At 39.9% G+C, this 15,000-nt stretch overlaps 2 protein-coding genes across 4 annotated transcripts in view; one reads left to right on the top strand and one right to left on the bottom strand.

The window, feature by feature from the left end:
- Positions 1-15,000, top strand: part of LOC115224175 — a 104,244-nt gene that overhangs the window by 4,262 nt on the left and 84,982 nt on the right. For both annotated transcript variants that reach the window (XM_029794946.2, XM_036500673.1), the window contains exons 2-5: positions 5,976-6,103; positions 8,403-8,458; positions 11,984-12,193; positions 14,209-14,273. In XM_029794946.2, coding sequence (XP_029650806.1) covers positions 5,976-6,103; positions 8,403-8,458; positions 11,984-12,193; positions 14,209-14,273 — 459 coding nt within the window. The remainder of the gene's footprint in view (positions 1-5,975; positions 6,104-8,402; positions 8,459-11,983; positions 12,194-14,208; positions 14,274-15,000) is intronic.
- Positions 1-15,000, bottom strand: part of LOC115224191 (chitotriosidase-1) — a 192,298-nt gene that overhangs the window by 109,367 nt on the left and 67,931 nt on the right. The window lies entirely within an intron of this gene.

Below are 15,000 nucleotides of genomic sequence, written 5' to 3'. Positions count from 1 at the left end.
GTTATATATATATATATATATATAGAGAGAGAGAGAGAGAGAGAGAGAGAGATAGATAGATAGATAGATAGATAGATAGATAGATAGATAGATAGATAGATAGATAGATAGATAGATAGATAGATAAGTTTCTTTATTGGCCACACAGGGCTGCACACAGATGGGAAGTTACAAGGTAGAGCTTTCTTTGGGGATGAAGAGAACAAAAAACAAAAGAAAAAAAAAAGGGTTGGCGTAGGTTTTCGATCAAGAGGGATCGTAAAAGGGAGGAAGAAAAGAACAAAAAAAATTGAATAAAATAAAAAGAATAAAAAAGAAATAAAAGGAAAGGAAAAGGAACAAAAGGAAAGAGAAATGAAAAAAGAAGAAAAAAAAGGGGAAAAAAAAGGGAAGAGGAAAAAAAAAAAGAACGATCAATAGGGATCGTGTATCACAGTGTTATGATATATGGTGTAAAGGGGAAAGCAAGTAAGGTTTATCCGTGGGAAGAAAAGCCTACGAAAAGACCACGGTAACCTTGGTCAATATTCTTATATGTTACCACATTTGTTTGCAAGTGGGTAACCCTCTGTTTTCAATTTCTGGGTTCATAGGATTATGCTCAAGGTGGCTTCGTCATTCATACGTGCCATCCTTGCTCATTCACCCATCTTTTTTTAAAACATTCGCTAGACAAAACTTGCCTCTCTACTCTCACTTTCCTTTTCAAGTGGTACTTGAAGAAGTTGATGAGAGATTGACCAGAGAGGAAAGTGTTTGTCTCCAATCCTTTCAGACGCGTCCACCAGATACATTCTTTCGCCATAGACCAAAGGATGATGAAAATAGCTCTTCCCTCCCGTTGAAGGAAGGAGGCGTGACAATATTGACGATAGACTCAGCTGATAAACCGACTCGTCCCACACGTTACAGCAGTTGTTCGACATAAGCCCACAGGTCGGAAATTGTTGGACACTGCACGAGTGCGTGCAGAACGGTTTCGTCGCTCTGACCGCATCTCGAGCAGGTCGGCCCCGTGTTTCTCGAGCCGTGTCTGTAGAGCTTATCCCGAACGGGTAGCGCTTCTCGGTAGCACTGCCAAGCCAGGGATCTCTGGAAGTTGTCCATGGGCCCTGGATAGATAGATAGATAGATAGATAGATAGATAGATAGATAGATAGATAGATAGATAGATAGATAGATAGATAGATAGACAGATAGATAGATAGATAGATAGATAGATAGATAGATAGATAGATAGATAGATAGATAGATAGATAGATAGATATAGATATATCGTATTATTCATATTTCCATACCCAAGCGTATACGGAGGGATTTAGTCTTGCTGTACAACCGAAATTCTTTTTAAGTGTCCCTAGAGAAATGCATACACTCATAGGAAAGGGTACCCGTGGTTTTCCATTAGAACTATACCATGGTGATAAACAGCTTCACACCAAAATTTAAACATAGACTCTATATCGAAGCTGTTAACAATATATTGTCGTAACGAAGACACTGAAAAGTTGGTGACCGGGTAAATGAAGAGTTGAAGAATATCTACCTGTGTCCTGGTAACATAATCAAATATGAAGGTAATTCAGAAGATTGTTCAGTTACTATCTGTTATAAATATGTCTCAACCAAACGACCAACATCTGACAGAAGCGACATCAAAAATTCGAGTTCCCTGTTAAAACACACTTGGAAATAACTACTGATGTATGAAGGCACCTCGAAATCGTTCCAACCTTAAGTCTCGCTCTCAATGGGGATCTATCCTAACAACAAAAAAATCAGTTAAACACAGCTAGGACCGCATCGCAGAGACTAGACCTCTTCGGGTCCGATAGGTATCTCAGCCCCCGACAATTATTGACACTCTACAAAGCTCGTGCGGTATCTACAACGGAGTATTGCTCTAACATCTGCGACGGTGTTGCTGCAGTATACAAAGAGTGGAGGCACGTGGCTTAGTGGTTAAGGTGTTGAACTCATGATCGTAAGGTTGTGGTTTCGATTCCTGGACCGGGCGATGCGTTGTGTCCTTGAGCAAAACACTTCATTTTCCCGTTGCTCCAGTCCACTCAGCTGGCAAAAATGAGTAATCCTGCGACGGACGACGTCCCGTCCAGGTGGAGAATTTCTATGCCACTGAAACCGGGAAACTGACCCTTATGAGCCTGGCATGACTCGAGAAGGAAGGAAGTATACAAAGACATTCTAGACCGCATCTAGAAAAGGGCTGCCCGACTGATTGGCAAAAAGTCGTACACAAATTTGTTCCAGCCTCTGGTCCATAGGCGCAATGTTTTCTTTCTGCGCCCTTCTCTGCTGCAGCTTCTCCTTAGAGCAGTCTACGTTCATACCTATTTCTTTACAACCCACAAGGGGCCAAACACAGAGGGGACAAACAAGGACAGACAAACGGATTAAGTCGATCACATCGACCCCCAGTGCGTAACTGGTACTTATTTAATCGACCCCGAAAGGATGAAAGGCAAAGTCGACCTCGGCGGAATTTGAACTCAGAACGTAACGGCAGACGAAATACCTATTTCTTTACTACCCACAAGGGGCTAAACACAGAGGGGACAAACAAGGACAGACAAACGGATTAAGTCGATTTTATCGACCCCAGTGCGTAACTGGTACTTATTTAATCGACCCCGAAAGGATGAAAGGCAAAGTCGACCTCGGCGGAATTTGAACTCAGAACGTAACGGCAGACGAAATACCTATTTCTTTACTACCCACAAGGGGCTAAACACAGAGGGGACAAACAAGGACAGACAAACGGATTAAGTCAATTACATCGACCCCAGTGCGTAACTGGTACTTAATTTATCGACCCCGAAAGGATGAAAGGCAAAGTCGACCTCGGCGGGATTTGAACTCAGAACGTAACGGCAGACGAAATACCGCGAAGCGTTTCGCCCGTCATGCTAACGTTTCTGCCAACTCGCCACCTTAGCTAGGTTCATAGCACTTCCAATTATGTTTTGCCGCCCAACTCGCTCCCACCCCCGCCCCATCCTCTTATCTCCTTTATTGTGTTCCCCGCAATAATCGGTACGTTCATTCCTTCCTTTCTAAAACGTCGAACCTCGGGAATTCTCTTTTTGTTCAAATCTTTGTCGCGAGTGTTCGCATAGAAATCTTCAAGAGGAACGTTAATAGCACCAAACTCACCGATCTAAGAGAGCCTGTGAAGGTCAAGGGGTCCAGTAAGTAAAAAAGATGTCGTGCACTTTGTCAGGTTACCAATTCTAATCTGTTAGGTATCCGGAAAGCTTTCAGATGTTCACCAGTCTCAATCAATGAAAGCTATAAATTATTTTAAAAGGCGCAGGAGTGGCTGTGTGGTAAGTAGCTTGCTTACCAACCACATGGTTCCGGGTTCAGTCCCACTGCGTGGCACCTTGGGAAAGTGTCTTCTACTGTAGCCTCGGGCCGACCAAAGCCTTGTGAGTGGATTTGGTAGATGGAAATTTTCTTGAACACTAAACGGAGTTAACTGCATCACAACGGATTCAGAAATGTTAAAGAAAATGAACAGCAAAAAGTTTTCTGGTTAACCAAAGTTCACAGAGTATCTTGTCATTACGAGCATGTACATATAACACTATTTGTGTGTGTGTATGAGAAAAAATTGTCAACATATATTGCATCGCCTGAGCCGGATAGGAAATTGCTCTTTGTCGTCTTAGATATTTTTCATCATGGAATGTTAAACAAATATCGATTTTTATAATTGTCATAATGCAGATTCGTCGTGAAACAGATTCAAGTGGACTCATATGACTGGTCGAATGCGACCAACAAGTGGAAAATATTTTGCCGGGCTAGCAAACAAACAAGAAATAAAAAGCTACCTTTGAGGTTCTTCCATGGTGTATTATGGTACATGGCGAGTCAGTGATTCATATGTTCAGGTTTCAAATCTAACAAGAAATCTTGTTCCATATGCATGCGTACATATTTGATTATGTTACCAGAAACTTAACATAGATGACCAAAGTAGCTTATCTTGAACCAACAACCTCGATATTAACTCTTTGTTTGATGGATATACTTTTGCCCTACTGGAACAAGAAACAACGGTTATACATTGTCACGAGGTTTAGTTAACTGTTGCCATGATAGATATAGGGTGAAGGATATGAGATGCTGGTAGTTGAGATGGGTTCTGGCCGCGTAAAATGAATGGGCAACACTTGTGAACAAATAACAGAATTCTATTTCACCGCACAAATATTTTCCATGTTGTTCATCAATTAAAAATGCGACAACAAAGTTTATACACTAGAGAGGACAACTCTTACAAATAGTTTATTAAGAAAGCTCTGTAAATAAACTGCCTAGACAGGAGAAAATATGCATACTGGGTTCGTGAACTAGAGTTACTATATAGGTTGAGTGAAAGCCATGAGAATGGCTCCTAAGAGAATATGGTTAGCTTAGTTGCGGGCGGCAACAAATTGAAGTTTAGCACTCAAAACGTACCTATTTATAGGCTTTGTAAAGGAACGTTCTCGGCTTCTAGAACGATGCATTACGTGGTGTCTCGATGCTGATTGGTCCAAAGCTCAACGCTCATTGGTCAACAACTCAACGCTCATTGGTCAACAACCCGGCCGATTACATGAAAAGGCTGTTGGTAAGCTGTGATTTTAACTTGGCAGTTTATCGATTCGCTTTCGAACCCTGCTACAACTTGATACACAAAAGAGATTAGGATGCAAGTTAGCATCTAACAGTGACACCTATGCACTCACAGCAGAATTAGATTGAGGATGACATACATGTCGTGAGCAGCTGTTTCAAAATTTTATCAATGTATCTACATATATACGTGCATAATAGTATGAAAACACGTAAGCAGTACAAAAACATATACACGCACATAAGCAGTTATGAAGTCCACACGCTTGTATACTAACGTGATTCGTGTGGCAACAGCTACTTCTTCAGTGCAAGTTTACACACTCATACACACAAACACACATCATCACACACACACTCATACACACACACACACACACACACACACACACACACACACACATACACTCACACTCACCCACTCACTCACACACATACGCTCTCACACATGCCCTCTCACACATATATATCTACATATATGCACTCAGTGACTGATTCACAAAACTAGAAATCTCAAGAGATATTTTAAACAAGAGAAAAGAACCGAGTTAAATGTCGGTGATCGCCTTGACTGGCAAAAATGCAAATATATCCCGGTGAAATAACATGCGTACAAGCGAAATGCGACAAGCAATGTTACAGGATCCAACAGACGGAGGAAAATATATCTTATAAATGCACTTGCAACAAGGAGAACGTAACCAAGGAACGAAACTGTCAGTTAAAAATAAATAGTCCCCCAGAGTTTCTACATACAATTAATCACGTGGATCAGAAGTTTGCAAATCCAGGATTCGTGTTTACTATTATTGGATTAATAGGATATATACCAACATGCCTGGAGCAAAGTATGGCTGAACTTGGGTTGTAGGGGAGAGAATACAACACTTTAATCTGTAAGCTACAAATAGTCACAATATCTGGAACAGTAAAAATCTGCAAGACTTTCTTAAGTTTCACAACCTTGCTTCCAAGCAGGTGGGCGGACCAAATTAACTCTAAATCTAATAGAGAAAAAGAAAACATGCATACATACGAGATGCATATATACGTGCATGCATACATACATACATACACATATACATACATGCATACATACATACATACATACATACATACATACATATATACATACATACATACATACATACACACACACACACATACATACATACATACATACATACATACATACATACATACATACATATATACACACACATACATACATACATACATACATACATACATACATACATACATACATACATACATACATAAAATATATTTGCACGTCAGCATATTCATAATCAACCTTTGGTGGTCAGTTTTCAGGACCTTGGTACACCATTTGGAAGAGCAAGAAATTTGTCCAAAATGATCAAGTCAAAATTAAGGCTAAAGAATTTTCTTCAAACTCAAGAGGAAGTATTTCATTTGTGGAAACGGATGCAAGGTAAAGTTCGTCCTTTTTAATCTGAATGTTTTTAAACAAATAGAAAATAAGCTAAGCTTTAAATCGTTTGAATGAAAAGTTTATTGTATCCAATTTTACCATTGATGAAACACGAGAAAGGGGAGTTCTAAAATATCCAGACTGCCCAAGTACAAAAAGTATTGATCTTTCAGCTAAATGATTGATTGTTTGTAATCCGATATCAATATTTACGCTCACTAATTCCTCTCTTTTTAAGCCATTGTTAAGGTTAAAGTAGCTCGGTCTGATGAGGCGGTGATTGAACCATTAAACTGTTGGTTTTATATCAGCGTGACCATTTCCTAAGTTAGTTGTCAACCAAGGTTAACAAGCCTAGGCTGTAGAATCAATTAAACCACCCAATACAGTGTCACACCTCCATGTTTATAGGAAAGACTGACCCCGTGGGAAGGTATTATAGCAGACATAAATAATATAGGAGAGGCCTGTGTACTGGCACGTGTATGATTTGTTAACGTCAAGCAGAACCGCTCATTAATCACGACATGGGACCAGTGAGACCAGATAAAACATGTTACTTCATTGTAGTGATATACTGTTTTACTAGTGGAGGCGCAATGGCCCAGTGGTTAGGGCAGCGGACTCGCAGTCATAGGATCGCGGTTTCGAGTCCCAGACCGGGCGTTGTGAGTGTTTATTGAGCGAAAACACCTAAAAGTTCCACGAGGCTCCGGCAGGGGATGGTGGTGATCCCTGCTGTACTCTTTCACCACAACTCTCTCTCTCTCTCTCTCTCTCTCTCTTACTTCCTGTTTCTGTTGTACCTGTATTTCAAAGGGTCGGCCTTGTCACTCTCTGTGTCACGCTGAATATCCCCGGGAATTACGTTAAGGGTACACGTGCCTGTGGAGTGCTCGGCCACTTACACGCTAATTTCACGAGCAGGCTGTTCCGTTGGTCGGATCAACCGGAACCCTCGTGGTCGTAACCGACGGAGTGCTTCCATCCATACTGTTTTACTGCTTTACTAGTTTTAGCTATACATACATACAGACAGATAAGGCCTGCTGAGGAGAATTGAGGTTCTAGCCAGAATTCCAAATCATGATCCAGATATATCTGTTACCTCATTCTACGACTTTCGAACTGAGATAGGAGGTTAAATTCTGCTCATTTACCCGATTTCTGTTGGTCCGTTATATATTTTCAATGAGATTGGTGGTTAAGTTGTGGGTTTTTACTTCCACTTTCTAGTGAGCTAGTGCTTCGTGTACCCTCTAATATAATTATGAATATATGTGTGTATGTGTGTGTGCGTCTACGCACACACACACACATAGTCATCATACTTATGGAACATAAGATAAGCGGAAAGAATAGCAATATTTAATCATACATCCAGATATATTACAATATATACTCTTGACTCAGATTTGTGACTCCTGTAACCTCTGGTTTAAGTTTGAAACTCTTTAAATTACTCCGACATGATCTCTAGAATAGCATACAGTCAGCCTTTTGATGCCGATCCGCCAGTATATAGACATCTATATAATAATTGATAATGTCTTTATGTACACCTTTTGAAACTTGATATTCATAAGACTGTAAAACACTAAACTAGTCCATGACCATCAACCCGGCCTTTGTATGGTAGGCAGAGCTGGTAGTGGCTTTCTCAACCGCACCTCATACGTAGTAATCCATGGGATTACAATTGGGGAATTAGGAGGCCAGAAATTGGGGCTGGTGAAGTCGTACAAATTCTCGGACAGTCGCTTCTGCTGCAGCATGTATGGCCTTTCAATAGCAACCTTCTCCAGCCAGGGTTTGCACACGGTCTCCAACAGATTCACATAATCGTCTGAATTGAGCCTGGCGTCCTGTTCGTCAGCCTTTGAATAAATTCTGTCGTGCTGACACATTCAGAACGCCTTCTGTGTCCCTTCCTGCTTGTCACTGCTTCGTAGTCTCCGTTGCAGCTCTCCAGGTCACGTCTTACAGCCTTGATAGTGTCCAGAGAGCATTGAGCAGCAGGCGTGTCGTCCCTATTGTTAATACGCGGCGCGAGTCACCATGATACTGGTAACTCTTTTCCAGTATTCAAATGGCTTCCAATCCTCCAAGTCAGCTGCCTTTTTCTCATCGACGACTTTCTTTCTTCTTCATGCTTTCCGACACCGTTCACTGCTCACTAATACGTCAAGCTGTTCTTGAAAGAAAGGAGACATTAAAATCGTCAAATTTAGCCCGAATACTCTCTGCTACAACTAAAGCACTTCGGTAATATAAATGATTTTTCTTTTCTTCGCAATAGTGAAAACAAGCTTCACTCGACACCTGTAACTGGGGTAACAAAAACGGAGAAGAACGGTAAGTGTATTATTTTATATTTCTCTTGCATTTTTGTATTTCTCTTGTGATAAAACGCTTGAAAATATGAAGAAACTATCGTATTAATGTATGGTTTGACGGTATGCATAGATAACTATATGGGTGTTTAGCGTGAACGGATATAAAAATAATATAGGAATAAAGTTTCAGTGTATATAAATGGAAATATTGTTTGAATATAATATATTAATAAATAAAACATATGCATATATATATACATATATGTACGTACCAACCTCTACATGTATATATACACGCATATATGAGTACAGGACACCAAAAAAAAACGTCGAACACAATGAGAAACGAAAACATAGACACAAACCCAAGGAACTGGACATTTTTCTTAAACAACAAAAAAATAGAGTACAGGACAAATAACACAAGGAAAAAACCCCTTCTTCAGTCGCCATGGTTTCATCTACTCTACGTTTCGAAGGTGAAGGCGAGACGTATCTTCGATAAGAAACTTTCTCGTGAATATACTCGTGTAAAGAGTCATATTGACTGCAGATGAATGGTTTAGATATTTGTAGAGATATAAATTGTATGAATATATGTGAAGCTAACTGTATGGAATTATATTTGGAATATTACTGATAGATGTAATGGATGCGGCGGTTAGTAGTTTTAATAGTAGATTATCTAAATTTCGTGGGACAGTGTGATATGCACTCAATGAACCAACAGAAGGACAATGGTTATTTCTTACAGATTTTATTTGTGAGTCAGTTCTTCGTTAAGAACAACATACGAAGGCTGTAGCAGTCGGCTGTTTTACAGCGATGACGGGATGTTGGTAGTTAGAACAGTAGCCACGTAGTTCCGGCCACGAGTCGGATAGCAAAGAGAAATAGGGATTCTAGAAAGATTTAGACATATTCATGCGCCAAAGTGTTGGATGAAAAAAAAGAGAGAAGCATTTTCCTTTGGCAAAGTGCCGAGTGAGAGAGAGAGAGAGAGAGAGAGAGAGAGAGAGAGAGAGAGAGAGAGAAAGAGAGAGAGCATCGGCAGCGATGCCGAATAAAGGAAGAAGAATTCTATTTAGTGTTCTGTATTTATACATGTTCGAAAGCTGGAAAGTAGGTTGGAGAACAAAAGAAGATGAATGCTTTTATCTCCATTGAACGTGTTAATCTCCGTTGAGCTGTTAAGTCAAAGAACAGAACTTATGATAGTTGACTTGCATAAATTTACATAAATATATAGGCGCAGGAGTGGCTGTGTGGTAAGTATCTTGCTTACCAACCACACGGTTCCGGGCTCAGTCCCACTGCGTGGCACCTTGGGCAAGTGTCTTCAACTATAGCCTCGAGCCGACCAAAGCCTTGTGCGTGGATTTGGTAGACGGAAACTGAAAAAGCCCGTCGTATATATGTATATATATGTGTGTGTGTGTGTGTGTGTGTGTGTGTGTGTGTGTGTTTGTCCCCCAACATCGTTTGACAACCGATGCTGGTGTGTTTACGTCCCCGGTTCAGTAAAAGAGACCGATTGAATAAGTACTAGGCTTACAAAGAATAAGTCCCGCGGTCGATTTGCTCGACTAAAAGGCGGTGCTCCAGCATGGCCGCGCAGTCAAATGACTGAAACAAGTAAAAGAGTATTGCCGGGAACAATAGAAAGGAGCCTATGGAAAAAAAATCTAGTCTGGGGTTTTGATTCTTGGCTAAAAATTCAGGAAACAATCACTTTCATTACTCTCACCGCTTAATGAGGTTTTCAAAAACGAAACGAAGCTAGGAAAATTGACAGAGATGTGCACTGTGCGAAAATTTAACACAATTCTAATCCGTGAATGAAGAATATAAAGTGTACAGGATATTGGTGGGTGTAATGCAAGACCAGAAATATGAAAGGTAACAAGAGAGGATATCTGGGGATATATATTTAGGACAGCAAGTACATATTCGAGTGGGTTGCAACAGCATACAGGGTCGGTTGTGTACAGAGCGTGCCGTCTAGTTTCGTGCGTGTTGGCTTCGTACGTATCAGCTTGGGAACAGCGTTAAGTGAGTTTGCTCATAACTGGATACCTATTTCTTTATTACCCACAAGGGGCTAAACACAGAGGGGACAAACAAGGACAGACATAGGTATTAAGTCGATTACATCTACCCCCAGTGCGTAATTGGTACTTAATTTATCGACCCCGAAAGGATGAAAGGCAAAGTCGACCTCGGCGGAATTTGAACTCACAACGTAACGCAGACGAAATACCGCTAAGCATTTCGCCCGGCGTGCTAACGTTTCTGCCAGCTCGCCGAATTGGTTATACATGTACGTGGGAACGGTGCAGCTGCGGACTTTCGTTGAAAGGAGCCGAGGCAGAGATTGCTGTTCTCAATCCTTGGTCTGATAGGAAAATATCTGGTAGAAGAGTGCATTCTGTGGTAGGTGTCTTAAATGAAGTGCAGAAGCCTAGTGTGTCTGGCACTCTAACTAAATGGGATTGCTGTGGGAAAGCAAATAGAACAAAACTGCATGAGAAATGCTGGATGCACAAATCCAGGTAACTTATTCTATGCGCATCGTGACCAAAGTGGGATCATAAAGAGGTAAGTCCCTGGAAGTGCGAGCGCGGAAAGCATGGTCTGTGTTTCATAGTTCGAAGAGGCGTCCGATGTGCGCAGAGGTGACACAGACATGGAAACGAATTGCTGAAGGCACAAATATTATAGTGCGTGTGTGTGTATGTGTATTAGTGAATGTAAGCGTGAATGCATGTATATAGGAACGTTTCATTTTTTAAAGATATATATTACGTTTCATTTTTTAAAGATATATATTACGGAGATGTACTTGCATAGCAAGTGACCTGATCTGAGATCGTGTGCTGGAACGAAAACAATTGCAGCGTGGAAGGTGTTTATAAGCCATTTAAGAAACACACAAAAACCGTTAGATTCACTTCAACATTTAAATTCAATTTGTCAAAATATTTTTCTCAATTTGAGACCGCGACCTGTTCATTGACAAAACTTCGTGCTATATATATATACTAGCAGTATCGCCCGGCGTTGCTCGGGTTTGTAAGGGAAATAACTATATAAGCATTTTTAGAGAGTTATAGCAAAAAAATAGTAAAATAATGCATTAAAAATGGAAAACAAATGATGGTAAATTTTTTTTTAAATCGTAGACTCATCGTAGACATTTTTAGAGAGTTACTTCCCTTATATAATAGCGAAAAAATGCATTAAAATGGGAAAAAATTATGGTAAATTATTTTAAAAATCGTAGACTCATCGTAGACGCGCGCTAATACCCAGAAGGGCTCGATATGAAACACGACTATAAGATACCCGGTTTTGGTTAAACTGCACCGCAAAATGTGGGAGTAGTTAGGAATCTAAATCGTAGGAGACAGACACAACTTCACTTTTATATATAAAGATATAGAATTCTGCAGCAAAAATTAAGTAACTAGCGAAAACCTGCAAAACATGTAGCGAAAATTATGCAAATAAACAACGTGTAATATGTGTGTTTATTATTTTTCAGTTACAGTGAGGATCGTCTCAACAGACTACAATTCCACGGCACTGCTCCTTTACTGTACCAATTCCACAGAGTCTACATGTCGTCCAAACCATTACTATTTCGAGATAGCTTCAAGGACGCGCACAATGGAACCCGATGATGAAATACGGATTCTGACTGAAATAAATACAGTCAGTGGAAGATATGAAGAAATGACGTACCTGGGCGCAGGTAAGTTTCTCATTCATATTGAAGGGAGAAAATATATTATAGTCATGAAAACAAAAACGTCAGAATATGAGAATTGGTTCTTAGTGATACGTTCTGAGATTATGGCATCTGAGGTCAAGCTAACGAGGAATCTCCAATGCGGACGTTCGACCCGCCAAAATGATCAACTAGAGCTTCTTCAAATTACAATTTACCATTGAAAAAAAAGTAAACATGGGAAAGTGTGATCACACTCATACCTATACATAAGTAAAAACGGGATGAGTGGGATCACAAGTCTGGTCGATCAGGGCTGATTTAAGGGTAACAACAATAGCATTCGAGGGATCAGAATAAGTAATATAGCTAGACAAATGTCATATCCGAAGAACTACGACATCCGGAAGAATAAATTCTAGTTTTACATCTTAGGGTTTCCGGATTATACGCACATGGGTCATCAAAACCTCTGGAAATTATAAAAGCTGAGTGACTAGAGCATTAAAAAGTATAATATCACCGGAGGTAAAAGGATACCCAAGGAAATAGAATTTAGCTTCTTCAAATTTGATTACCAACATTCATACTAAATCTGTCTTGTCAGGGATCCAGATATACCCCTAGCCTTGTCTTGTTGGTTGACTCATAGAAAACCATTCTGTTTGAAGATAATTTATATCCCTACATTCCATCTACTTCACTTTTTATTCATTTTGAGTTATATTTAAATAAACATTTTTTTCTCCCAAAAATGCAATATGGCGCAGGAGTGGCTGTGTGGTAAGTAGCTTGCTAACCAACCACATGGTTCCGGGTTCAGTCCCACTGCGTGGCACCTTGGGCAAGTGTCTTCTGCTATAGCCCCGGGCCGACCAATGCCTTGTGAGTGGATTTGGTAGGCGGAAACTGAAAGAAGCCTGTCGTATATATATATATATATATATATATATATGTGTGTGTGTGTGTGTGTGTGTATGTGTGTGTGTGTGTGTTTGTCCCCCTAGCATTGTGCCGGTGTGTTTACGTCCCCGTAACTTAGCGGTTCGGCAAAAAGAGACCGATAGAATAAGTACTAGGCTTACAAAAAGAATAAGTCCCGGGGTCGAGTTGCTCGATTAAAGGCAGTGCTCCAGCATGGCCGCAGTCAAATGACTGAAACAAGTAAAAGAGTAAAAGAGTATGGACTTCTCTTCTTGTGACTGAGAAACAGTCAAAACTGTGAGTCATCTGATGGTTTGCCCTTATTGTATTTTCCTTGCTATTTGAATAATTTGAGAAACAACACAGATGTTCCGCAATATTGCGTAAAAAGAGAGAAGATTTTAGATAGACATGTCATAATTACTAAATCCGTTTCCAATGTTGGAACAAGGCCAGCAGTTTCTGAAAAAGGGATTAGTCGATTACATTGACTCCAGTGCTCAACATTTTATCGATCCCGAAAGGATGAAAGGCAAAGTCGACCCCGACGGAATTAGAATTCAGAAAGTAAAGACGGACGAAATGCCACAAAGTATTTTGTCCGGCATGCTAACGATTCTTATTTCTTTATTGCACACAAGGGCTAAACATAGAAGGGACAAACAAGGACAGACAAAGGGATTAAATCGATTATATCGACCCCAGTGCGTAACTGGTACTTAATTTATCGACCCCGAAAGGATGAAAGGTAAAGTCGACCTCGGCGGAATTTGAACTCAGAACGTAGCGTTAGACGGAATATCTGTTTCTTTATTGCCCACAAGGGGCTAAACACAGAGGGGACAAACAAGGACAGACAAAGGGATTAAGTCAATTACATCGATCCCAGTGCGTAACTGGTACTTATTTAATCGACCCCGAAAGGATGAAAGGTAAAGTTGACCTCGGCGGAATTCGAACTCAGAACGTAGCGTTAGACGGAATATCGATAAGCATTTCGCCCGGCATGCTAACGATTCTGCCAGGTTGCTGCCTTTGTCATAACAATAATATTAAAATTATCATTTTTATCGTATCATTTATTTCTGGTATTTCTATTGTCTTCTTTATTTCAGACTGTGAAGGAGACAGTGCCGTGTTCGATTCCATTCCCGTCACCTCATCCTTCTCCCTGAACAATGTAAGCACAAAGTTTTAAATCACTAAGGTCTATAATGTGAAGTAATCCTTATATATAAAAGAGAGGTTGTGTGTCTGTCTCCTATGATTTAGATTCCTAACTACTCCCACATTTTGCGGTGCAGTTTAACCAAAACCGGGTATCTTACAGTCGTGATTCATATCGAGCCCTTCTGGGTATTAGCGCGCGTCTACGATGAGTCTACGATTTTAAGAAAAATTACCATCATTTTTTTCCATTTTAATGCATTTTTTCGCTATTATATAAGGGAAGTAACTCTCTAAAAATGTCTACGATGAGTCAACGATTTTTAAAAAAAATTTACCATAATTTGTTTTCCATTTTTAATGCATTTTTTTGCTATTTTTTGGCTATAACTCTCTAAAAATGCTTATATAGTTATTTCCTTTACAAACCCGAGCAACGCCGAGCGATACTGCTAGTAGTTCATAGAAGAAATCAGAAGAATTTTTATATCATAGACTGCCTCTGTCCAAACGAAATTAAGGTTTAAAAAAACTACAATAATGTGTCCTGAAATAATTTCAATAGATATGAACTCAAAACATATGTGGGTTGATAGGTAAGCACTTTATCCACTTACCTAATACTGAAAACATTTGGAAAAGAACCCCTCTTTATCTTGAGAGTGAAAGTGCTAATTACAACACAAATATATCGAAATGCCACTTATGGTATTGATACCAGGATATAGCTACTGATTCCT

The sequence above is a fragment of the Octopus sinensis genome, linkage group LG2 (assembly GCF_006345805.1).
Source record: "Octopus sinensis linkage group LG2, ASM634580v1, whole genome shotgun sequence".
Classification (NCBI taxonomy): Eukaryota; Metazoa; Mollusca; class Cephalopoda; order Octopoda; family Octopodidae; genus Octopus; species Octopus sinensis.
This window is presented reverse-complemented; position numbering and strand designations above follow the sequence as displayed.